This window comes from Hippocampus bargibanti, linkage group LG11 (assembly GCF_051943395.1).
Source record: "Hippocampus bargibanti isolate YZ-2025 linkage group LG11, ASM5194339v1, whole genome shotgun sequence".
NCBI classification, from domain to species: domain Eukaryota; kingdom Metazoa; phylum Chordata; class Actinopteri; order Syngnathiformes; family Syngnathidae; genus Hippocampus; species Hippocampus bargibanti.
This window is the reverse complement of record NC_142744.1, coordinates 13,042,495-13,069,270: the sequence shown is the minus strand read 5'-3', so window position 1 is coordinate 13,069,270 and position 26,776 is coordinate 13,042,495. Positions and strand designations below refer to the sequence as shown.

Genomic DNA, 26,776 nt, shown 5'->3' with positions numbered 1-26,776 from the left:
ATAAGCTCTGTCAGTCTCTGGCTCTCAATATATACACGTATATACCTCTCTGTCTGTCTGTCTGTCTGTCTGTCTGTCTGTCTGTCTGTCTGTCTGTCTGTCTGTCTGTCTGTCTCTCTGCCCCTGTCTTTCTCTCTCTTTCTCTCTCTTTGTCTGTCTCTCCCCCTCTACCACCCCACCGAATTCACAAAGTGTACAAGTATTGTGCCATTTTTAATTGAGACAGAAACGTTTGATTTGTGACATGCATACATCAATAGAATGCGATTATAAAATGACGGAACCGTAGACCAAGCATCTCCTTCCTCCAAACATCTGCTCAACAATCCTTTGTTGTTCCTGGCGATTCAATTGGAGCTCTGATGGGAGGAGTTACCAGGTCAACAGAGGTGTGAGGACTGAGATGGCGGTTGCAAAAAGACAAAGGAGATTTAGCCATTTGGCCATTCCAAACACCAAGACTGAAGAGAGAAAAACCGAGGAAGAGGAGGGGACAGCATGGTTGGAGCTGTCCTTCAATTTTGTCATCAGGCCAAAGGGAATAGCTGTAAACACATGGAACACACACAGGTTTGAGGAGAGCGGTGCACCTCAACAGCCCATCTGTCTTTTGACTATTTTTTTATAACATGCAATTTTCTTTGACATTATCAAAACGGGACCACTAATGCCTATGTTAAAAAAATCTGGTAAACCTGAGCTAACAATAAGAAACTACATTCTCATTTATTAACTTCAAGGTCACAGATACAACAAAGAATGTGAGAAATTATGGGAAAGGAGTCTCTCATGATTTTACGTTTACTTTCTGGTGGGATTTTGAAGTTGAAAATCCTCAAATTTTCAATTCAATTAATGAAATCAGCAAAACAAAAATGTGATTGCCCAAGCAGGTTAGTGTCATTTGCAGAAATCGTTTGAATGACTCTGACTCGGAAGATGAAGTGTGTTGGTCTGGGTATGAAATTAAGTGGATAAAACAATGGCTTCAGATTCGGATAATATGCTTTCTTGTTACACATCCAGTTATGAATATGATTCAAATAGTTCTGAAGAGGAAAGGATACATGTTTGCCATCGATTAAAGAAGTCCTTGTGTCCTTGGATGTGTGTACTGTATGTTATATTAGTATTGTGCTAAAAGACGAATTTCAAGGACTGTCTGGAACAGAACGCATGCGAGAGAAAGTGCGGTTGTGGGGTTACGGTTTGTTTGTTATGGTCCTTGGTCTCATTTCTGTGTGTCACAAAAACCTGGCATCATACCATTATGATGGGGTAGAAAGTACAGAAGTGGTACCCCAAAACTGTTGGGGACCGTGTTGGAGTACAGCATATTTTGTACCTGACATCTCAACGACGTGGACCTCTTTAATGTTTCCTTTGATGGCCATGGTGTAATAGAACCATTGGTCATCAGAATTTCTCTCCTTGCAGTGTGTCAGAAGATAGCTGTGGTCAATGGGCTGAGGAAGCTTGTCGCGGTCCTCCACCTTGGTCACCACAAAGTAGCTGCAGTCATGCTCGCAAGTGTCTTTCTTTGGACCCTCCTGGAATGCTCGACACTGCACACACTCCCTAAACATAAAAAAACACGCCTGAAATGGTAGGAAAAGTCAGCTCTGGGCGTTTCAATTTTATAAAAATGCTGTTGACGTTATGACAACAACATCTAAGATTTTAAGAAGAGAGGGGCCATTTCACAGGACTTCTGCTATAATATTGCAAGAACATTTCGACAAGATTGAATTATTCACATCATTTTAGTGTACAGTACCTAAATAAGGTGAGGGAGGTAGTTAGGTAAGTAGTTATGTAGGTCGTTAGGAAGGTAGGAGGTTAGGTAGGTAGTTAGGTAGGTAGGAGGTTACGTAGGTAGGTAGTTAGGTAGGTACACAGGTAGATAGATAGATAGATAGATAGATAGATAGATAGATAGATAGATAGATAGATAGATAGATAGATAGATAGATAGATAGATAGATAGATAGGTAGGTAGGTAGGTAGGTAGGTAGGTAGGTAGGTAGGTAGGTAGATAGATAGATAGATAGATAGATAGATAGATAGATAGATAGATAGATAGATAGATAGATAGATAGATAGATAGATAGACAGACAGACAGACAGACAGACAGACAGACAGACAGACAGACAGACAGACAGATAGATAGATAGATAGATAGATAGATAGATAGATAGATAGATAGATAGATAGATAGATAGATAGATAGATAGATAGATAGATAGATAGATAGATAGATAGATAGATAGATAGATAGATAGATGAGTTTTCCTTTGCACTGACTTGTGCTCCGCGCAGACCCCTGGGCAGGTGGGGCAGATCTCGCAAGTGGGTCCCTGGAACTTGGGGTCGGTACATTTGCAGACGCCACACTCGCAGGTTCCCCGGCCGTTGCAGATCTGTCCGTTTGTGGCCAGGCAGGCGGTTATGTCCAGCGAACAGTCGCACGCGCTGCCCGTGTAGTTGGTGTCGCACACGCACACACGACACTCGCAACGACCATGGCCTGACAACACACACACACAGCAACAACTCATACATACATATAACTTTTATCTTGAGTTTCAAGAATGAAAAAAAAAGACGTATGAACTTGTCAGAAAAATGTTTTGTTTTGCTTCTATGACTTTTTGACGTGAAAGCTCCTCATGCCGACCTCCGCAGAGTTTGTTGTTGGAGCGGTCGCAATTGAAGTTGTCACACTCGCAGTATTTCCCGCTGTAGATCTCAGCGGGGTTATGTCTCTTCTTGCATTCGCAGGTTCCGCACACGCAGTCGCCGTTGTTGCTGCAGATGTCCATGCTGTTGTCCTTGTGGCAGGAGACGTCCATATCGTCCATCAGAATCTCGTCCATGCTGCACTCGCACCATTTCCCAACTCGACCCTGATTACAACTGCGGAAAAAAACCCATTCCCATTATATTAGCTTGTCCTTTGAATGACATCATGCAGTTCCATCCATCCATCCATTTTCATGCAGTTCTGGTACATTGTTAAAAATATTTTTCATGTTAAATATTAATTTTATGCCTGGGATTGGCTGTAGCACACCCATGACGCGAGTGAGAATAAACTGTTCGGAAAAAAAAAATAATTGCCATTTGGAGGCACCACACTCAAAATATTCGCGGTTATGGAAGCAGCAGTAGTAGAAAACCAACATTTCCCCAAACAAATCGGCACTTACTTGCAGGCGCCGCACTCAAATGTGCCGTGGCCTTCAGTGCACTTGTTGCTGTTGGGTTCTCCTTGGGCCAAGCACTGACACTTGCAGATGAAGTTGAGGATCACTTCCACTTCCTCTGTGAAGCCCTGCGGTTTGATCTTGATGCCCTCTGGCTTACCATGCGACGGGCACTTTTCGGACTGGATGGAGATCTTGAATGTCACCTGAGAAGCACAAGCATTATATCAAAAATAATCTTTGCACTTGTGGAAGTCCAAGATGGCGCCCGAGTAGGCAGCCGTCAGCAGGTGCTCTCATGAGCCTTGCTTTTGTGTGTGTGTTTTTTTTTTTGTTATTGTGTTTTCTTTTGTCACTTTGTGTTGTTGTGTGTCGTGTGGAACAGATATGGATTGTTTTTCAGCATTTTTGACCACAACATTCATCAAGAGGGAGACTGTGAAGAGCGGTTGCACCTTTTCGGCAGCATGAATACACCAGTACTGTTTTTGAACGGGAGGAATGTCGGTGCCATTTGACTGTCATCGCTGAACACCAAAGGGGCCATTTTTTGCGCCTGCAATGGGCAGCATTTTCACAGCTTTGTTCAGTGGAAAGGTTGGTGCTGTTGGACAGTCTGCGGCTGGATGGATGCATGGCTTGAAGAGCTCCCCCGATAAAAAGAAAGGAGCGTCAGCGCTGAGCGCCGATGGGCTTGGAATTGGAATCGGGTTTACGTGGGACAGGAGATGTGAGACAATCGCTTTTCGTCAATGGATGCTACAGCTTCGTGTTTGCTTTCGACATTTAGCTTGTAGTAGACGTGTACATTCTACCATGATCCACTACTGAAAAGGATGCTTTGATCCTCTCCTCTTTCATCTAGAACTGCTTCATGTCACAAAGAGGGTACAGCAAGTGCTGAAGAATGAATCTGTGTCTTTGTGTTGTCATATGATGTATTTATTTATTTATTTATTTATATGTTTATTTATTTGTTTGTTTGTTTTTTTATTTCAAGATGGTGCCGGGAGAGCGGCTGCCTTTCCAGCAGCTCCTGTATTTTGTTTTTCTACTTCTTTCTTTCCTTTCCTCTTCCTTTCATAACTTTGCTGCTGTGTTACTTCCGGGTAGAGTGAATGCTGGTGCGAATGGCTTCTTATCCCGTTCTTATCTCGTGACTGTAAAGTGTCCATAAGAGTTTTGAAAGGTGCTTAGAAATAAAATTTCTTCTTCTTCTTCTTCTTCTTCTTCTTCTTCTTCTTCTTCTTCTTCTTCTTCTTCTTCTTCTTCTTCTTCTTCTTCTTCTTCTTCTTCTTCTTCTTCTTCTTCTTCTTCTTCTTTTTCAACTCAAGCGTCAATCTTAGGGCCAATTGTCTTTTGCGCACTACATGATTCATGTTCAAGAAGACTTAATGTATGCATTCGTCACAGATTTGCGTCAACGCCTGCAATACATCGGCAGGGCAGGAAGCACGGGGACAAACTGGCGGTGTGTGATAGGCCATAAAGGCCAAAGGTAACACCAGAAAAATGACTGACAACCACAGATGATTCAATGTTTCTTGGACCAAATCATTTGCATGTTTTATTTTTAGAAATGTATGCTTTGTTGTATTGTACTCTGTTGCCAAAATGAGGGGCACATTATGCATGTTCTATTTTTTCTTTGTTCTTTTGACTTCAAGCTGGCCCCGCGCGAGTGGCTACCTTTGCAGCAGCTGCTACATTTTGTTTTTCTACTTCTTCTTTTCCTTTCCTTTCCTCTTCCTTCCATAACATTTCTGCTGTTAAATGTACATTTCTCCACTGTCAGACTAATGAAAACTAATCCAATCGAACATTGTTGTTTTTTCCGGATCCTCATAAAACGAATGACATTAAAAAGCGGATTTCTTTATTCCATTTCGATAATTTCATCAAAGGAATGAAAGATACTGTAATTAATTTATATTGTAATGAGGTTAAACTTGAGGTGGTTCTGACAACAGAGTAGTCACATGGTACATCATTTTCCACATTTAATCATTTCATTTAATCATGAAGGTTCATTATGTATTTGTAAACAATTTAGTAATTTTGATCGTGGCTATTATAGATAATACAGATGCATATGCTGTTTTTTTTTTGCATCGTGGTATGAAGTGTGATCTTATTTGTCTTTGCAAATTAAATGTAATCCCTTTCAAATGTCTTTCATTCGTAAACTACCTCAGAATAATCCTAAATAATCACAGTACCTCATCTCCAATGGAGATGTCGGTGCACTTCCTGCCGTTTTCGCCCGTTCCTTCCACGCCATTCTTACAGATGGACTTGTAAGCAATGGAAACTTGACGAGGGAGCCTGCTGTTTTCCAGGATGACCTTGGATAACACAGACTGTGATAAGGGAAATGAAAAATAAATGAAATAAGAATCAGGTGAATGCAAAGTTAATTTTCCACTCACGTTGTACGAGTCGATGATGAGATTGATGACATTGCTGGAGTTTGATGACAGCAAGGCTACTGCTGATCTGGGAATCTGATTTGTCAACTCCTGGACACAAAAATAAATAAATAAATACAAATTGTGAGATTGACCATGAATACACGTGGTAAATCAATGCATGTTCTTACAATACAATACAATACAATACAATATCTTCTTCTTCTTTTCTTTTCGGCTTTTCTCTTCAAGGGGCCGCCACAGCGAATCAGTAACCTCCATTTTCAGAGGTATGATACGCATATTTGTTTTGGCCCAGCTTTTACGTCGGATGCCCTTCCTGACACAACCCTCTGTATTTATCCGGGCAATACATCCTAATTTATATAGCACTTTCACAACAGCTGCAGCTGTAACAAAGCGCTTAACATAATAGTCAACACAAAGCAAAATAATAAACAAAACAGGAACATAAAAACATGGACAGTTGTGCAATCTTAACGAGTTTCCCCATGTATTAGAATCAGAAAGACTTTAATAGTCCCACAATGGGGAAATTTGCAGTCCACAGCAGCAATTTGAAAGGGAGTCAGGCGGGGGTGAAAATATAAAAAAGTATTCTAAGCATAATTAAAATGTCAGAGGACTGTGCAAAAAATGTTTCATAAAGAACTGTACATAGTCAGTGTTTGAAATACCGTCTGCCCGGTGTCCCGGGGCGTACAACTTTTACGTCGTCCAACTTTTACGTCGGGCGTACAACTTTCAAAACGTCTCGGCCCAATTGGCCGACAACTTCTTGAAGAAAAAGTTTTTTTTTCCAAATCAAACATTTGTTTTATTTAATAAAGTAGAAGCTACACGCAACCCGCAACAAGCCACGTGGACTCCTCTTTCTCAACAGTTTTCAAAAACCTCAAGTACACTTTTCAGTCCGAAGCACGAAACAGGCTTCTGATTGGCTGCTGGTGCCGAGTATGTAAACTGCCAAACGAACGTTCGTTTCAAAACTCTCAAGTACACTTTTCAGTCAGGGTGTGGTCCGAAGCACGAAACAGACTTCTGATTGGCTGCCGGTTTCGAGTATGCCAATCAGAAGCCTGTTTTGTGCTTCGGCTACACCCTGACTGAAAAGTGTACTTCAGAGTTTTGAAAGCCGCTTAGAAGGAGGAGTCCACGTGGCTTTGAGCAGACTACGCGATGCAGACATTGAGCACCATGACGGCAAATGAGAAGCAAGGGTGCATTTGTGGTAGATACTTACTTAATTTAAAAAAAATCCTTTATAGTTCCGCACCAATGTTTTTTTTTTTTTTGCGATTAGTAGTCTTATTATGTTTCAAGTTGTGAAAAATGGGGCAGGCAACTTTATGGCCGGGCAGGCAACTTTTCAGAGTTGTCTGCCCGGGTATCCGCTAACTTTTTGGCATGATTTTCAGACACTGACATAGTGCAAGTATAAAAAAGCACATTTGATATTTGTAACTGTATTGAGTCAACATAAGGTGGCTGTGCTATTTATAATGTACTCTATGATGTTTGAGTTCAAGACAAACACTTTATTACATGAAGCAGTTCTCGATGAAAGAGGAGTTCTTGATAATTGCCACCTTGTAAATGGGTTGCAATTCCTCTGTGACAGCAAAGATGGTTTGGATGTTTTGGTTCCTTAGTTTCTCGACTAGCTGGGCGATGGAGGGATGGTCCTGACAAGACAAGAAAAAAAATCAATGAAAGATATAAACACATAGGCTGGGCTACATTAGACATGCAAAAGACATTTGTACTGTATTTGATCAACTCGAGTTAAAATGGCAACATTGATCAATCCAAAGTCTTTCCACCTAAATAACTCAATATGTTGTCACTTTCAAGGAATAATCTTTCAGTAATTTGTGGAAAAGGGCATAATGACTAAGGACACAATGTTATTCGTTTGGGTTTGGACCTCCACCTAGACAAAAGCATACGACTGGGTATTAGCTAGCTATTTAAAGGACAACCGACATCACTTTTTTGTTTCCAAACTGACATCAGAAAAACGTTTTATAGCATCTAAAATACCCAAAACACGCAGTATGATATTTTTATTCAAATGAAAAACACCAATAAAAATGACTTAAAGTGCCCAAAATCTGCAAAAAATTGAGATGCGAATTGGGCATTTTCAAAAAGTCCCGCCCTCATTTCGTGACGTCACGCCAAGACGTCTTGCATTGCTTGTGAATCAAAATAAAGGCTTCAGATTCGGAGAATATGCTTTCTTGTTACACATCCAGTTATGAATATGATTCAAATACTTCTGAAGAGGAAAGCATACATGTTTGCAATCGATTAAAGAATTTATTCAGTGCCAGTTGAGTTTTTATGTCAGTCCGAGTAATAATTACGTGTCAGTCACTGAGACAGGTAAAGAGTGATATCTTACATAAGAGTGACTCATGCTGAACATGTTATCCTCCAGGTGACAATTTCCATCATTGGAAAGCTTGCTATTGCCCAGTTTTGCATCCCCGGCAAAATGGAATTCCGCATCTGTGGCGACGACGAGGAGACGAGTGGCATTCCTCCAGTCGATCTGATCTTCGCACACGACCACCTGCATAATGGCATCCGAGCCTCCTTTGGAAGAGTCCATGTTAACAGACGTTGGTTGCTGACTGAGGACCTGGTGGAACTGGTCGCCATTATTGGTAAATTGTAGGATGTTCTTGTAGTTGACGCTGTTCTGGGAGCTGGATGGATTGCCGCTCATCATTGTCTTTCCCACAAATGTTCCAAACCCTGCAGAACAAGACAACTTTTATGTCTCAGTATGTGTGCTTTGTACAGGTAGTTATTGGAACTAAAGTAATACTTGCACAAATAAACAAAAACCTTCCTCTCTCCTGAAGATTTCAGGATCTTTTTACCGGTACTTATCGGTCATTGTAGTTGATGGAACTAAAGGAAAGAACTAGCCCAGTGGTTCTTAAACTGTGTTTGATTGAACCCTAGCGGTTCGGTGAGTCAGTCTCAGGGGTTCGTGGATCCTACGCCGCAGAGGTGCTCCCTTCAGTCTAGTTTGAAGTTAGTGGGCACAGTCATTGAAACAAGGGTTCGGTGCCTCCAACAAAATGAAGAACCACTGAACTAGCCTAAGGAAGGGTCTTCTTTCAACAACTCAAAAGGAACCTAGAACTAAATCATAACCATGGTCGTCATAGTCCAAGTATACAGGAAAAAATCCTAGTTGCGAGGAAACGTCAATGCAGTGGAAAAGTGTCATGAGTAATGACATCGTCCTCACCAATCCTGTAGTCTGAGGTGAAACTCTGCATTTGGGATATGATATCTATGCCAAGGTTCTTGGCGTTGTCCAGATCATCCTTCCTGGAGAAAGACTGGTCCATCAAGAAGTACACATCTAAGGGGTAGTTCTCAGCTCGCTTGAACTTCAGATCAAAAGTCTGCGGTTCACCTGCGGGACCAATCACCACAAAGTCAGTAAACAGGAAATGCCTTTTCAAAATAAGATTTCTCGGGGGGATCTACCAGATCTGAGGGTGAGGCTAAGCTTCTGGGGCTGCATCTGCACGATCTCCTCATCCTTGTTTCGGTTGGAGAACGGTTTGTTCTCGTTGATCAAGAGGCTACCGCGAGGGTTCTCAATTTTGATCACGTTGCACGACCTGGCCTTCAGAGACTCCACGTCATCACATCGAGTAGATTTAGACTCACCAAAGTTGAAGGACTAATGATAGAACACAAAGGCAGTTTAAGCAGGTATGGTAGTTATTCGGAAGATTCATACACAGAAATTTACTTTGCAGCAAGGTGTGGAATGAAATTAGGGCGATACGTTTAACATTGGCAAGGATTAGGATACATTCCTGACTTTACCTAATACAATGTAATGGAAACAAAAATGGCTTTTTGGAGTTAAATTAATTCCAACAAAAAAGATTAGTAAGATTAAACACTGAGTTTTGGTTCAATGATTGGTTTAGATATTGAAATATTAGGGTCTTGAGACGTTTCTTTCAGTCAAGCGGTCTACCTCGTCTGTGCACCATCCACATGACTGGTCCACTTGGATGCACTCACTGCAAGAGTGAGCGAAAGCCCTGAGGCAAATGCTCGGCTCTGAAAGAAAAAAAAATATTCACACTCACCAATGTGGCTTTATCATATTAAAACAAAGTGTCTAATGACGAGCTGTACAGCAGGTTGGGTTTTAAATGACTTTTTCTTTGCAATTGGGCCAAACTATAAAAAGCATCGTCGTCAAGTCAATTTTTATCGTAAGAAATTACGGAAGAGGATTAGGGTCACCAAAGGAAAAAAAGGTTGGCAAGATTCTCACTTTAATCTCTGAATTCTGACTTTATTATCAAAATTGTGCCTTTAATCTCAGAATTTAGACTCTAATCTCAGAATTCTGACTTTAATCTCAGAATTATCACTTTAAAGTCAGAACTCTGAGATTAAAGTCAGAAGTCCGATTTTATTATAAGAATTCAGATTTTAATCTCGGAATGTTGACTTTATTCTCAGAATTCTCACTTTCAAATCGGAATTCTGATTTAATTATCAGAATTCTCACTTTAAACTGAGACTTTAAAGTCTTTATGCTCAGTATTTTGACTTTAAAGTCAGATTTTAAAGAAAGTCAAAATTCTGACTTTAAACTCAGAATTGTTGCTTTAAAGTAAAAAATGTGAGATTAAATTCAGAATTCTGACTTTATTCTCATAATTGTGACTTTAATCTCAGAACTCTGATTTTAATCTCAGAAATCTGAGATTAAACTCAGAATTCTGACTTTATTCTCAGCATTCTGATTTTAATCTCAGAATTCTCATTTTAAAGTCGGAATTCTGACTTCATTCTCAGAATTCCGACTTGAAAGTCAGACTTTCAAGACTTTAAAGTTTTCATTCTTAGAATTCTGACTTCAAAATCAGACCAAAGACTTTAAAGAAAGGCATAATTCTGATTTTAAAGTCAGAATTCTGACTTTAAAGTAAGACTTGTCACTAATTCTGATTTTAAAGTCAGACTTTAAACAATTAATTTTTTATTAATTCTGATTTTAATGTCACAATTCTGACAATAAAGTCAGAGTTCTTAGATTAAAGTCAGAATTATGAGAATCATGTCAGAATTCTGACTTCAATCTCAAAATTCTGATTTTAAAGTGAGAATTATTAGATTAAAATCCGAATTAAAGTGAGAATCTTGCCAACTTTTTTTCTTTGTTGACCCTAATCATCTTCCGTACAAAATAGTCAAATTGTCCAAAAGGATGTACAAATATCAAAGACATTATGACAAGTGATGATAGCATCACTGGTCGTCCCTGGAGAATAAGGGCCTTGTCCCATTTATTTCAAGACATATATTTTACCTCGCGTCCCAAGGCTGAAACTCACAAGCGCTAACAAAGATGCCAGCACGATTACCCGGATATACATCTGGAAACAAAAAAGCAAAAACACAAACAAACAAACCTAAAAAAGAGTATAGTTACATTACGTTTGTTATTTTTCTTTATCTTCTGTGAAAAAAATACAGTACAGTATATACACTGTATATATTACTGTAGCTGAGTCTTCATGGCTGTATTATACTGCCCCCTAGAGCTCAATCCGCGCACACCACAAAGGGGCGGCCCGATGGTCCAATGGTTAGCTCGTCGACCTCACAGTGCAGAGGTCGTGAGCTCCCCGACCTCCTGATGTGGAGCTTTCACCGGGTCCTCCGGTTTCCTCCCACATTTCCCCAAAAACATGCATGGGAGGCTAATTCTCCAAATTGACCGTAGGTGTGAGTGTGACCGCAGATGGTTGTTCCACCTCTGATTAGCTGGCAACTAGTTCAGGGTCTCCCCCATCTACTGCCCAAATACAGCTGGGATCGGCTCCAGCAACCCATGTCAAAATACAGCGGAACAGAAAATGGATGATGAATGAATGAATGAATGAATGAATCTTCAGTGACTAATTGTTAATATTCCGTTAAATTGCTGTATATTTTTAAAAGTAAAATATGACGGTGCTATTTTGCATTTTAAAAACACATTTTAGGGGTTACTGGATGGAAGGCGTTAATGGCAGTTCCTGTCCTTTCAATGGGGAAACTTGTACTACAAAAACTCCTTTTGGTCACTCTATAATTTACTGTTATAATACTTTATTCTACCACCGAGTTTTTTTGGGCTCTGCTTGTTAGTTTGTACATGGTCTCAGAGATGTCGTTGGGTAGTACCGCGTCGTCATAGGTGCGCACCGCGGCTTTGATGTTGAAGGAAGAAAAAATGGTTATTGGTGTCCTGAGCTGACTCATATATAGTTTCATTTTTTGTTTTGCACATTGATTGTTTTGTATTGTTTTTTTTGCTTCTCACATTGACTGTTTTGTATTCGCCTTTTTGTTTTTCTGAGTCGAAACACCTGGGTCGGTTACACTGGCACAGTCGGTCACACTGACCAAATTTGTTTTGGTTTTGGAAACTGCAGGTTCTCACACGCCTTTGTGTGCCTGCCAAAAATTGCTCGTTAGTCCGGGGCTGAGGAAAAGGAGGAGGAATGACTTATCTCCTGCTTGGACAGGCTGGCCACCTGTCTTAGCAAAGAGTGGGTCTATAAGATGGGGGTTTCCTCAATATTGGTTAGAGTCTGCTGTGAACTGTGCACGAGTGTCCAGCTTTGGGTTTTCCAGTCCAGATTACTCTACCGGGGTGTATTTGCCGGCTCTCCGCCCTCTGTCAACGGTAAGGTATACTATTCTGGATCTTAACCGTGATGTTGGAGTCTTTACGTGGGGGCATAGAGGTGACAGTTTGTGTCTCGCGTAATTACTCATGATCGGGAAATGCTGTAAATTGCTGTGTGTTTTATCAATAAATACATATTTTTATATATATATAGTCGTTATTTGTGGTCATTTCTCTGCTGCGATCTCTCCGAACCTGTAACAAGGCAATTTTTCATAAAACAGATGTCTTTCAAGCCCTTTGATCTCTTTGACGTGTGTCTCAGCCTGACACATTTCCCACGCTTGAAAATGGCATAAAAGTGTGGCCGTCGCGGTACAGAAGATCAGAATCAATTCGGACTTAGACTCAGACACACACGCAACTCCCAGAGACCCGCACAGCGTCGGACGGAGTTTCACAGTACGACTTGCTCGACTCCACGATCAAGCTCTGGGATACATCTGCGTGTCACTCGCCTGGAAGGTTTGACAACTACCAATTTACAAAATAAAGAGAAACATCGAACTCTTTAGTATCATTGCACAACGGTCCACTTACATTACGGAATGTCTTTCTCTACTCGTACAGCCTGTACCACCCGAGACAAATTCCTTCCGTGTTCTATATATATGCGAATAAATATAATTCTGAAAGATCGTTTAAATTGGGAATGTGGTTTCAATTAAAATTTGTCATTTCTCAAGTTCTTTGGTTAGATGACGTTGTGCCGTCTTCTGTTCATGTGAGCGAAACGTATGCGAAATCTTAAAATAAAACACCTAGGGAGTAAAAAGGGAACACGGAGGAATGAACTATTCACACTCACGTCACGTTAATCCACAGCCAAAAGTTACCACACTTTTCCTTCCTTGGTCGTCACACAATATCCACTTTGAAAGGGAACAAAGTATGTGGAAAACTCACGACACTTACCTTTTTCTGGGACTGAAGTTCTCACAGAATGTCCTTTTTTTTAGTCCACAGAAAAAGCGGTACCACCGGCTAAGCTCTCTGCTTACTTTCCTTCTCTTCACTCAAACATCTTCACAACAGCTGTGAAGTATTATCTTGTTTGCTTTTCGCAATAATGTTGAGACATTCAATCTAAATCACAATCTCCAGCCTCCCCAAATCTTGGCTTGCAGACATGGAAGCAAAAACATTTGGATACTTGGAGAGACAGTACTGTATATTATAAAACCCACACTGGCCCGTGGAGAATATATGAACTCCACACAGAAAGGCCGAGATCGAACCCAGTCCCTCTGTACTGTGAGGTCGATTCATGAAGCAGTGGTCCACCGGCCGACCAGATTTATTGACCAGTAATTATATATGTGACGGGTGTCACAACAGTGACTGTCTTCATCTCCACGATGCTGCCGTCTTAATGAGACCAGACGCGTGGATGTGTCTTTTTATTTCTTTTATTTCTGCAACACAGTATGGCAGAAGGGATGGGTGAAGTCGCATGGGTTTCGTCTTGTGATTAACCTGAATCTCCTCGAGATTGTTCTGCATATACAAAACATTGTAGATAACAAAACAGAATGAACAACGTGTGATCGTATAGTGGTGATTTACAGAAAAAGAGAATACAACACAAGTTCAGTGTTATTTACATGATGTCCCTGAACTCATCATACGCGGAGACTCGGCAGAACACGCGGTGCGCTTGCAAGGGCGCACAGTTCAACCCGCCACGAACATTCACAGGCAATTGAAACACGACACAAGAAACTAAATATTGTACAATAAAACGAAATGAAACAATTATTACCTGCAACACAGTATGGCAGAAGGGATGGGTGAAGTCGCATGGGTTTCGTCTTGTGATTAACTGCGCAATAGAAAAGCACTATGAAACACATTTGCTTCAAAGTTCCACTCGACAAAACGTGAAGTAAATAATGACACAAAAAGTAATGTGGACTCGAAATGAATAAGGGAACTAATTAGATAACAGTAGACAGTACAAAAGGGGAAACAAAATAAGATATTGTCATGAAAATGCGCGTGAATCGAGACCAACGGAAAATTGCGACTCACCCTGAATCTCCTCGAGATTGTTCTGGAAACTATGGGCGGGACATGGTGCCACACTGTGCGCCGTTGCGTCACTTCATAATTTAATAATCTAAGTGCACAACTCCGTTACATATATACAGTGATACCATGAACGCTTTAGCAAACGAACTTTTCGCTTTACGAACATGACATTCGCGAGAATATAATCTTGGCATACGAACTAGTTTTCGGCGGACGAACCACACCACAGCGCCACGGTAGCTGGCGGACAAGTTTTCAGCGGATCAACACCAAACCACACGGTCAAACAGCGCCACGGTGGCCGAAAAAGACCCCGCCACAGGCTCGTGTTAAGCCGAAGAGGACACAAAAGAAAATTATGGTCACGCAGAAGAAGGTGATCGACGAAAAACACGAATGAGGTGTGCGTTTGTGTGACTTAGTGTCCCAGTATGCTAAGTTGACTATTGCTACGTGTGGCTAAGGGTGTTTCTGTGTTGTCTAAGCAACAGTCTCAGGCAATAGAAGAGGTTGAAAAACTTCTGTTGCTTTGGATTAACGAAAAGCAGCTAGCAGGGGACAGTGTGAGTGAGTGTATTATCGCTGAGAAAGCACGGCAACTTCACTCGGATATCATCAAGAGGCAACTACATCAACGACCATCACAAAGGAAAATAAAACGACTTTATTATATAGTATGTTTTTTTTCTTCTTTAATTACAATACAATAGCACGTTAATTATACATCAAATAAGGTATATTTTGTGTAGTTTTAAGGCTTATTTCATAGAAAAGTGTTTTATGGGGACCTGGGAACAGATTAATCTAATTTTTAATGATTTCTTATGGGAAATAAATGTCGCCTTACACACACTTTCTGAGAACCAATTGAGTTCGTAAACTAAAGTGTATACACACACACACACACACACACACACACACACACACACACACACACACACACACACACACACACACACACACACACACACACACACACACACAAACTGAAACTACTTCCTGGAAGTGTCACAATACTTTTGGGAGTACGGTATGTAAAAAAAGTTGATACTCTGACAATTAATGCAAACATTTATTCATCCAAATTGTGTGTAGAGTCCAAATGATCTGCAACAACACAGACGAGTTGAATCTGGACATCTACCACAAAGTACAAACTACTGTAGTTTGTTTCCATCCCCCCTCTCTTGAAATCACTAAACACCATTAAAGGCAAAGGTGTCAAAGTCGAGGCCCGGGGGCCAAATCCGGCCCACCACACCATTTTGTTCGGCCATGAAAGCAAATCTAACTTGTGAAATTTTATAATGCTAGCTAAAGTCCCAACCAAAATGTAAAATTGTCCCATGTCAACCACAATAACAGTCATGATTTATTTTACTTAAAATTTAAAAACTAGTCATTTCTGAATTTGTGGTGTGCTCTATATGTAATATGAGCAGTGGATGAAACCTTCTAATGGCTTCTCCAAATTCGGCCCCAGAGAGGAAACCGGAACTACAATGTGGCCGGCGGCAAAAAAATGACTTTGACACCCCTGCTTTAAGGCTTAATTGCTGCTTTGCCACGTTTCATATTTTTCTGGATTGAAAAATAGCAACATTACAGAAGCAAGTTTGGAAGAAAATCAAAGGAAAATGTGACGATAAAAACTTGAAATTGATTTGACAGTAATTTGCCATTTAATCATGGTGACAGATGTTTTTCCATGAACAAATTTACATCTTCACGTGAAAGCATTTTTTAATCAAAAAACAACATACTGTATAACACCATCTTGTTATATTACATCATAAAATCGTGTTTTGTGTTAATTTTCCATTTCAGTGCAAGGTGTTTTATTTAAACATACCCAGTGCTGCAGCATCCTCTCATTCACCATATCGCCAAAGTCCATTTGTGTTATTCCCCACAGCGGAACCTCCAAAAGTCTGAACAATTTGTGACTTTCAAGAGCAGTCCCCTCCCGCATGACTTCAGAACAAACAGGAATGACACCCGTGCATCCTTTTGTACAAATCTTCATGGAAATAACGTCGCGGGAAGGTATATCTGATGAAAATAAATAATCACGTTAAAGATTTTAAATTAGGATGCTTCGCATTGATTGTTATGTTAGGAAAAAGAAATATTCAGACCATCCCCGAATGTGGAAAAAAAGGCAATGAGACGAATCCTTTGCGCAAAAATCTATTTTCCCCAAACAGCCGGTCATGCATCTCGCATGTAGAGAGAAGAAAAACGGCTATGAAATAACTTGCATGAAACTGAGCAACAGGGACCACAAATAAAATGTCTTCATTGGGTGAGTAGTTTGATTATTTTAAATTTATATTTACAGTTAACTTTTTACAATTTGCACCCTCCCCCCTTTTTTTCTTGGGAATGGATGAGGGTCGTAATACTTTGACCCCGGGTCGCACATTTTCACACAGAAGCATTTGTTTTGAAACCCGAGAGAGAGGTCATGCACAGACTTGGTTGAATTCCATCATGGAGGTTACTCTGAGCGGTTGGACAAGAAAAAAATGAGCCCTCTTAAAGAACAACCGACATCATTTTTTTTGTTTCCTAACTGACATCAGAAAAACGTTTTATCGCATCTAAAATACCCAAAACACGCAGGCTGATATTTTTAGTGAAATGCAAAACACCAATAAAAATGACTTAAAGTGTCCCAAAATTACTTCAAAATGACCCCAGAGATGGTGAGTTTCAGAAGGCCCCGCCCCCTTGTTCGTGACGTCACACCAGGACGTCTTGCCTTGCTCTAGAATTAAAACAATGGCTTCAGATTCGGAAAACATGCTTTCTTGTCACTCATCCATTTGGGAATATGATTCAAATAGTTCTGAAAAGGAAAGCATAAATGTTTGCAATTGATTAAAGAAGTCCTTCCGTATCAAGTCGAGCTGTCCGGACTCCAATGTAGCGTCCCAGAAAATGCACAAGATGGAGCCCAGGCTCCTTTGGAAATGGGCTGATTTGTCTGCTGGGAATTTGTTTCAACTAGTATCAAATAGTAGTCTTGGTGCAACACATTATTTATGTTTTCCTTCTAATTTCACCATCAACACGAAGTTTTCAGACCAAAGTACCCAAAATGCATTGTGTGTCACTTTCCCGTTCAGGGGCGTTCCTGACGTGACGTCACGTCAGGAATCGTCACCAACTCAAAAACAAGACTTCCTGAATATTCAGTGTGAGTCTTAAAAGGTAAAATATAGCTATATGCGGTGGAATCTTTGTAAAATACGCTCAGTAGAAGTCATTTGAAGTGATTTTACAAATTATGGACACAACTTGTCCGAGGTGTCAGTTGTCCTTTAACCGTGTGTATGTGAGTGTGTATGTGTGTGTCTGTTTACTTGCACACCCGTGAGGATGCTGCAGCCATTTTGTACTGTCACCCATACAACGAGAAGAGCAGTCGTCACGATCGGCCCGTATTTTAAAAAAAACGAAGGAAACACTTGAGGTCTTGTTTGGCTCCTCCTTGTCGGCGGTCCAGTGTTACCCTGTAAGGAACGTTTACGCGAAAGCGCGTGCACGCACACACACACGGGTGGGTACATTTGGCGCGGATCAGGAAGGAAAAGAGATGAAGAAAGGATACTGCTGCACTGTCCCGTGTTGAAAAAAAAAAGCATTTTCATAGAAATATATTAAAACTATGTACAATATGTTTGAACAACAAACACTCTCACACGCACGCACACAACGACACAAAATGAGACTTTGACCACAAGCCAGAAAACCTTCACATTATTTCCCAGCCTCTTTTCCACATCCGCCTTCCCTTCCCGAGGCATCTCCCTTGCTCCCGTTTCGAGCCAATACGCCGTAAATCAAGTTTCAACCGAATGCTGAGAAGCTGTCCCTTCGGTTTCCAAAAGAATTACTGAAGCATTGTCTTCATACTTTGGTTGACTGCGGAGAGACTGTGTTCACATTTCGAAGCAAATGTGACATTGCTGTCACGTTTTGACTGCAATTCCCGAGACGTTGATCGTGTTTCAATTGAATACGCCGACACCGGAATCGCGTCAACCCGAAGATGGAGCATTTTGTCTGAATGCTAAGATATTCTCTTCGCGGTTCAACGGCATCCCAAAATATTGTCATGTTTCAATTGAATGCAAAGACATTTTCCTCAACTACACCCCGAGAGATTGTCTTCATCTGAACATACTGATGCGTTGTCTTGAACTCATTCACTGCCATTCCCAAATTTATTTGCGTTTTGGGTGGGTGCCGATAAAGGGCTGGTCAGACCTCTGGCAATGTTTTTTCCCTCCCACGAGGGGGCAGCATATGCCTTATATGTAAATATAAGGAATTAACTATTTTTCTGTTGAAAGAAGGGAGTCCTAGGTTTCTTACGACAAAAACCCTGGCACTGGAGTGGTCACATTTTTGCACATTGTCTGGCAGTGAATGAGTTAACCTTCAGTCAAATGCTGAGACAATTGACCGAATGCAGGTTGAGCTTAGAACCGACTCCAGAGAGGACGTCTTCACATTTTGACTGAATGTGGAGACATTGTCTCAGTTAGGGCGAAGACACCCGTCTGAAACGTTTTAAGCGAATGGTGAGACACTGTCTTGTTGCAGTTTCAATTGAAAGCGGAGACTTCGTAGTCATGTTTCAATTCAACAATGGAACGCAGTATTCACATTTTTGTCTTGACGTTTGGCCTACGGGCCGGGACATTTGTCTTGAACTCATTCACTGCCGTTCACTAATTCATTCTGGAATTGAAAATATGACAGAGCACCATTCCTGAAATGTTTTTTCAATGCTTGGGTGCCAATAAAGCGCTGGTCATGGCCTCTGGCAATTTTTTTTTTCTTTTCCACAAGAGGCCAGCATGTTAAAGTGCAATATCAACCAATATGCATATATTGCATTGTATTTTGGACAGCTGCCTTCATTTAAAGCTCATATAATTTGTTATCTAGTTTTTTTTGTTTCCTTTCCTCTTCCTTTCATAACTTTGCTGATGTGTTACTTCCGGGTAGAGTGAACGCTGGCGCGAATGGCTACCGCTGCTCACTAGCACAAAAAAAATCCAGTGACTGTAAAGTGTCCTTGAGAGTTTTGAAAGGCGCTTACAAATTAAATGTATTATTTGTATATTACTCCAGACCCATATAATTTGGTAATTAACTCTTTGTTTTATGATGAAAGAAGAGAGTTTAAGTTTTCTAACACTGTATTGAATGTTTACGTAGTCCTAAAAATCTATATTCTGTGGGTCCTGGAATCCAAGTGACAATGACAAAAACCCTGGCACTGGAGTGTTCATTTTTGCACATTGTCTGGCAGTGAATGAGTTAGATGATAGTTATCCCTGTTAAGGGCTTTATAAATCAACATGTATTGTATTGAATTAAACTTCAAGTGAAAGCTCAGACAGCGTCTTCACATTTTGCCCGAACGTTGAGACATTTTCGAGGATGTTTGTGTGTTTTACGAGCTGTGGATGTGACACACGTGGTGGTTGCGGAAGGGGGACTAAAAAAAGGCAAACAAAATCTTTCTAAATCAAATTTCCCCATTGCGGGACGAATAAAGGTATTCTGATTCTGATTCTGATAAAATTGGAGAGTGGAAAAAGGCACTGTTAGAACACACACGTACAAGCTTACTTGTGACTTGGTCTCATCACCAGCATGAGAAAATAATAATCAACATTTAAAAACACCTCAAATAAACAACATCATCTCCCCCAACCTCAAACAAATAGATCATCTTTTTTTTTTTGGCTGTACATTTAATTTGTACACAGTGTCCCCTTCAGGTCAGTCTGTTGCACTGCCGCTCCTGAGAAGAAAAAAAAGCCCACCCTGAAGTCCAACGGCGGCCCCCTTCCCTCCCCCGCTCACCGACTCGGCCGCCGGGCCTCACCCTTCACGCCTCCGAGTAGTTAGTGTGCGGGTTGATTTTGTCCTTCTTCAGCTTGACGCCGTCCACCAGCTCAAAGTTGTAATTCTCCAGGGCCGACAAGTTCCTGTCGGCCATCGGGGCGTGCGAGCAGGCGCAGTAGAGCACCACGCTGCAAACGGCGCCCACAAAAACGCCCAGGGCCGACATGGCGATGATTGTGATCAGGATCGGGTCCAGCGTCTTCAGCATGTTGTCCGCCGCGCCCACGCCTCCCACCTCATCAATCCCTCGTGAGAGCGAGTCAATCGCTTAAAAAAAAAAAAAAAAAAAGATGACGTCACAATTAGGTCATAAGGAAATACAGTCCTGACTAGGATTTGCTCAAGGAAATCTACAGTTTTAGAGAGTCCCTGAAGGTAACATCTGACTTCTAAACATTTTTTTAACTTTTTCAGAGTTAGTTTTAGTTTTCTTTTCCCTGAAGGTAACACTAAACTCCTGCACTGACAATTGAAGTCGAAATTTAATGACACATTGATTCATTAGCTAGTATTGTCAAGAAAGCCCCTGAAGGCAACACTTAAAGGACAACCGACGCCTCCCAACAAGTTGTGTCCATAATTTGTAAAAAAAAAACACAACTTCAAATGACTTCTACTGAGCGTGTTTTACAAAGATTCCACCGCATATAGCTATATATTACGTTTTAAGACTCGCACTGAATATTCAGGAAGTCTTGTTTTTGAGTTGGTGACGAGTCCGTACGTGACGTCACGGTAGGTATCGTCACTTTGTTTGGTCTGAAAACTTCGTGTTGATCCGTGTTGATGGCGAAATTAGAAGGAAAACACATAAATGACGCGATGGCGAAATTGTTGTGTGTTGCACCAAGACTACTATTTGATACTAGTTTCCACAAATTCCCAGCAGACAAATCATCCCATTTCCAACGGAGCTTGGGCGCCATCTTGTACATTTTATGGGCGCTACATTGGAGTCCAGACGGCTCAAAATGATACGGAAGGACTTCTTTAATCGATTGCAAACATTAATGCTTTCCTCTTCAGAACTATTTGAATCATATTCATAACTGGATGAGTAACAAGAAAGCATCTTCTCCGAATCTGAAGCCATTGTTTTGATTCTCGATGCAAGGCGAGACGTCCTGGCGTGACGTCACGAACAAGGGGGCGGGGCCTTCTGAAACTGAAACTTTCTGAGGTCATTTTGAAGTCGTTTTGGAACACTTCAACTCATTTTTATTGGTGTTTTGCATTTGACTTAAGATATCAGCCTGCGTGTTTTGGGTATTTTAGATGCTAGAAAACCTTTTTCTGATGTCAGTTAGGAAACAAAAAAAAAATGGTGTCGGTTGTCCTTTAAGATAAAAGCATTGCAAGACATTGTGGAAAACTGCCGCCTTTTTTTTATGTCAACACTAAGAAGACCATATACCGCTTTTACTTAGGAGAGTCGCTGACTGTCTTGTAAATGCATCCGGGAATGTTACTTCCAGTGATCATGAAATCAGGATGAAGCAGCATATGGCTCATTTACTCAGCCATTATTGTTAATGAGCAATACAGCAGCACCTAACCGAGGAGCATGATGAAAAAAAATAAACATCTCAGTTTAATTCAAGTGCAGAGTGTTACTACATCTTACAAATTGGTAAAGCTAATGATCATAAATGCCTTCCCCATCTGCAGTTGAGTAAATGAAGCCACTACCTCTTGTATAAATGCGGAATTAACCTAAATGGTATTAACGTACGTAGGATGATGATCTGCGTGGGTGGAGATGGAGGAACCTCTGGATCTAAAAAGGAGGAACGCAAGCCGTTAGGAAGCAGACAAAAGAAATGTGTTGAAAATGGAAGTTGGCTTTTCAAACCTTTGCAGCGGTCGGCGTTGAGTGCATCTAAAATGCGGATGTCGTCCACGGCTATGTGGCCTGTGCTGAATCTGTCCGCTACCCCCTCTACCACCACCTGGAAATATTTGATTTCAAAATGTTAAAACGGAATTTGGGATCGTCCCTGAGGGCAGCACTAAATTTACAAACATTAAATGATGACTTGCAACAATGAGGTAGTGGTTGGGAAAAGCTGTCATTTCAGAAAGTAAGTGAAGGCATCACCAAGATGTATACAGTGGGACCTTGGCTTACGAATTTAATTGGTTCCCAGACAGTGTGTCAGGCGAAAAGTGTGTATCCCAAAAATGAATTTCCCTTAGGAAACCATTAAAATGAGAATAATCCGTTCCATGGTCCCCATAAAACATAATTGTCTTCTTTCTAATTTTCTAAGCCTTAAAACTACACAAAATATACCTTATTTTATGTATAATAAATGTGCGATAGTATTATGATTAAAGCAATAAACTGTACTATACAATAAAGTCATTTTATTTACCTTTGTGATGGTCGTTAATGGCTTCATGGAATGGAGTGTCCGGTTTCCTCAGCATTAAACACTTGATGAGGAACATGGGCTTCTTTCACCATCTTGAAGAATGATCCCTTGTAGGTGCTTTCTCTGTGATAATTGTATCTAGTTCTTCATCAATTGTGATCTGTTTAGCTGGGTTGATAGCGTTTTGCATCAAGTGTACAGATGACTTGTGCGGGTTATTTGTGCAGCCTGATTGATGGGATATTTTAACCTTCCAGTCTACACTCTGCTTTTGAATTATCAAAGTTCAAACAAGTCTAAATTTCACTGTTTTCTATCCATTTTCTAACCTTTTTTTATGTTTTGTCTTTTATTTTTCACTTTTGTTTTTTGGTTTAAAACTCTGTCATCTCCCTTTCGTGTGTGTATGTTTTCTCTCACGCTCTCTCTCTCTGCCTGTCTCTTTAATGTTTAGCCTCCCCCCCCGTTCTTGACCAATCACGTCGCTTTAACCGAATACGCCATTTTGTTTTTTGGAGAACGGCCTCAGTCTCTCTCTGTCTGTAACCCGATCCCCCACTGCTGCGTTCTTGACCAATCACGTGGCTTTAACCGAAGACTGGGGGCAGGGAATAGAGGACAAAAACATTGGCCACCATTTTCTTGTTCGGAGAACGGGCTCGTTCGTGAACGACACATCACTCATTGTGGCGGCTCCGTGTGTATCCCGAAAATAGTTCGTATGCCAAGGTAAATTTTTCATCAATGTAACGTTCGTAAACCCAAAAGTTCATAAGCCAAGGGGTCCGTTTGCCAGTTACGTGGGAAAAAATTAACATTTCAGACAGTCCATGAAGGTAACACCTGAATTGGATACACAGAAGAATCATTCAAGTGAATATTTCAGTATTAGAACTAATATGAGACTTTTAGAAAAATCACGGGGTAGTTGTGCATGGAGAGCTTTAATTTAAGACTATCACAGTAATGCAACACTAGGGTTTTAGTCAATCGAGAGCATTAACTGAACAACTAATGACTGGTTGGATTAAGACAACTTTGATTATTGACTGTTCCACAACACCTAACTTCAAAACATTTGCAACAACCTTGCAGTTGTTTGGTGAGGAAAGACGGTCATTGTTGGTGAACAGATACTAAACTCCGCGATAATCAAGATAACTATTGATTTAGAAAAGCTAGAATTACAAAAGACGGAGAACGGGCTCGTTCGTGAACGACACATCACTCATTGTGGCAGCTCCGTGTGTATCCCGAAAATAGTTCGTATGCCAAGGTAAATTTTTCAGCAATGTAACGTTGATGAAAGATTGATGTCAACAGTCTTCATAATCAGAAGGGGGAAATGCGAAAGACATTGGAAACAATGACACACCTCTCTCTGCCTGAGGAAAAGGTGTCCGTTGTTTTCAGAATGTCAGTGAAGGTGAAACCGAGACGAGAAATCAAAAAGGATGATTTAACAGTTTGTTTGAAGAAATTTAGAAAAGTCACCCCGTTGTATAAAGAAGCTAATCCCTGAAGGCTCTACTTGGATTTAGAAATACAGGACTTTTGAAACAGTCATTCATTTGTTTTAGCTATGACTAGAGCCGCTATTTTAAATTGTCGATGAAAGAAGTACTTAACCGGGCAGATGGAAATATCAAGCTTTTAGACAGATGGATTGATTCATTTCGACAATTGCCAAAACCACCATGTTACTGTGCGGGGGGAAAAAAAGGAATCACAATTTCTCACTCTCATTGAAGGCAGCACAAGGCTGAGATAGATAGACACAGATACATTGATTGATCTTGAGACTTACTCGATAAGGTTGACTGGATCTGGATAGGAAGACTCGTCCCTCCCTCCATCGCGCCCCCTGATGGCCGCTAACTGTCCATAGGATGTTCCCCAGCCTTTCTTCCTGTGGCTGTTGCTTTTCCTCTTGCTGTCTGATGTGGAGCACACCAGGGTGCTGACCCAACATGTGGTACCAGAATGACACGCACAGGTCGGCATGAGGCGCCGTCACGGGAAGACTGGAAAGCCGGGCAACTCTCAACGTGCCCTCTTTGTCCTCTTCAGTACTTTTTAAGGGAGAGGCGGTAAGATGCATCAGGATGAAGTTACCCGCGCGGCCTGTAGGGGGCAGTAGAGAACAACAGATTCAGGAGGCAGTCAGAGATCGTGGATTTAAAGGACAATCGACGTCTCTGGACAGGTTGTGTCCATAATTTGTAAAATGGCTTCAAATGACTTCTACTGGGCGTATTTTAATAAGATTCCACCATATATAGCTAAATTTTACATTTTAAGACTCGCGCTGAACATTCAGGAAGTCTTGTTTTTGAGTTGGTGACAGGTCCGTACGTGACGTCATGAAAGGACCCGCCCCCCTGACCGTAAAAAAGATGCATTGTAGAGTCCTTCCATCACGTCAATGTATTTTGCTGTACTGTTTTGTTTGAAAACCTTGTGTTGCACCCAAAAGCCGACAGAAGAGGGAGTCCAAGATCCATGGGAGGCATTAATCAGCCTGTGATTCATTCCTCACAGGATCTGGTCGCCATTTTTTTGCTTCTTTTGTGGGACGCTACATTGCAGTCCAGATGCCGCAAAATGACACGGAAGGACTTCTTTAATCAATTGCAAACATGTATGCTTTCCTCTTCAGAACTATTTGAATCATATTCATAACTGGATGTGTAACAAGAAAGCATATTCTCTGAATCTGAAGCCATTGTTTTGATTCTCCAGCAATGCAAGACGTCTTGGCGTGACGTCACGAACTGGGGGCGGGACTTTCTGAAAATGCCCAATTCGCAGCTCCATTTTTTGCAGATTTTGGACACTGTAAGTCATTTTTATTGGTGTTTTGCATTTGAATAAAAATATCATACTGCGTGTTTTGGGTATTTTAGATGCTATAAAACGTTTTTCTGATGTCAGTTAAAAAACAAAGTGACGTTGGTTGCCCTTTAAGTATTGGGCACTTTCAAAATGTGGACCAATTGTATTGGGACACCAACAGACAGCGAAACAGTGAATAAAATATGGATAAAGTGCTAATCAGTGGACCAAAAATATTAAATATGAACAAGACGTTTTAATATGAGTGTTACAATAGCTTGTCAACCCGAGGTGGTTGGCAAGCTTACAAATAATGGCGTCTGCCCTTACAAAATGGTGACTAATCTTACGTTTTATATAGGATACGTCAAATTAATCAAAAATAACTATTTAAAAAAATGATATGAATTTATTGGTATTATACTGGTTCAATCTAAGAACAAACAATGTCTTCAGCTGTTTCATGAATAGTAAAATTAAATAATAATTTTGTTAAATGTAGTGCTTTTGGCCATTTCAATCATCTCATCTGATGGTGCCAAATCATGGCACTTCAGCTCAAAATTCTGTTTGACCGAAAGGTCTGAGTGACTTCTATTGATTTCCTATTCTCAGTATTCATTTTTATGACTTGTGAAAATGCACGTTCACTGTCTGAAAATCTAGCTTCGCGTGTACCTTTCACTGTTTATCAATTACGTAAAACAGAATTACAGTTAACAGGTACGTAAGCTTGAGTAAAATTACAGTGCATTTGGGCGGGCACTAGGACCAGGCATCTCACCCAGCAGGTGCACAGCCGGGGCGTGTTTACCGGGCCGTCACGGTGACAAATTCAAAACATGATGGACAAAAATGTACGCATTTAAAAATCGGTGTCGGTGTTCACTTGTACAAATTAAACCAAAACCGTACAACTTGACGGGGTATGTATAGGCATAATTAAATATCGGTCTTTTCAATTTTCTGTTCAATTTTGTCCGTCTGGAGCTGCCGTTTTCAAAAACGTTTCTTGTCGCTTTTTTAGAGAGCCAAAAACAACAACAAGAAAGCCAAGCTCATGTGTTACCCGTATGGTCCAACGTCGGCGCTCTGCGTGCGGCCGGAGCTGCTGCGCCAGTCTGCATCAGCCACTCGGCACCAGAGCCCGCTTCCGTGGTCCAGCCGCAGAAGGAGGCGAAGTCGAAGTTACAGGCAAACCACAAGTAGTCTGCAAGCCACAAGTACAACAA

At 40.9% G+C, this 26,776-nt stretch overlaps 2 protein-coding genes across 3 annotated transcripts in view; both read right to left on the bottom strand.

Annotated features, from left to right (window-relative positions):
* Positions 1–194: 194 nt before the first annotated feature.
* LOC148891664 (integrin beta-1-like) lies at positions 195–13,445 on the bottom strand. Of its 2 annotated transcripts, none has more exons than XM_089007364.1 (14): positions 13,288–13,445; positions 11,005–11,071; positions 9,655–9,740; positions 9,150–9,348; positions 8,905–9,075; positions 8,044–8,399; positions 7,226–7,321; positions 5,637–5,726; positions 5,427–5,567; positions 3,211–3,413; positions 2,679–2,917; positions 2,306–2,528; positions 1,346–1,578; positions 195–545 (listed from the first exon to the last, which is right to left on the bottom strand). In XM_089007364.1, exons 2-14 carry the CDS (start codon positions 11,069–11,071, stop codon positions 373–375), a joined length of 2,277 nt encoding a protein of 758 aa, XP_088863490.1. In that variant the 5' UTR covers positions 13,288–13,445; the 3' UTR covers positions 195–372. The 2 variants fall into 2 exon arrangements, with proteins under 2 accessions (XP_088863490.1, XP_088863491.1); XM_089007365.1 differs by having other exon boundaries at positions 5,427–5,552.
* Positions 13,446–15,456: 2,011 nt separating this feature from the next.
* LOC148891661 (neuropilin-1a-like) overlaps positions 15,457–26,776 on the bottom strand; it is a 46,886-nt gene continuing 35,566 nt past the window's right edge. The window contains exons 14-18 of the mRNA XM_089007563.1: positions 26,614–26,754; positions 24,517–24,833; positions 22,187–22,283; positions 22,067–22,111; positions 15,457–20,601 (exon numbers count right to left, since the gene is read on the bottom strand). Of these exons, the coding sequence (XP_088863689.1) occupies positions 20,318–20,601; positions 22,067–22,111; positions 22,187–22,283; positions 24,517–24,833; positions 26,614–26,754 (884 nt within the window). The 3' untranslated portion in view covers positions 15,457–20,317. The remainder of the gene's footprint in view (positions 20,602–22,066; positions 22,112–22,186; positions 22,284–24,516; positions 24,834–26,613; positions 26,755–26,776) is intronic.

Coding starts and splice junctions, on each gene's coding strand:
- LOC148891664 (XM_089007364.1), bottom strand. CDS start 11,071: ATGTATATCCGGGTAATCGTGCTGGCATCTTTGTTAGCGCTTGTGAGT. Junction 3,414..5,426: donor ACATCTCCATTGGAGATGAG/GTACTGTGATTA, acceptor TGTGCTTCTCAG/GTGACATTCAAGATCTCCAT. Junction 2,918..3,210: donor TTTGAGTGCGGCGCCTGCAA/GTAAGTGCCGAT, acceptor TTTTTTCCGCAG/TTGTAATCAGGGTCGAGTTG.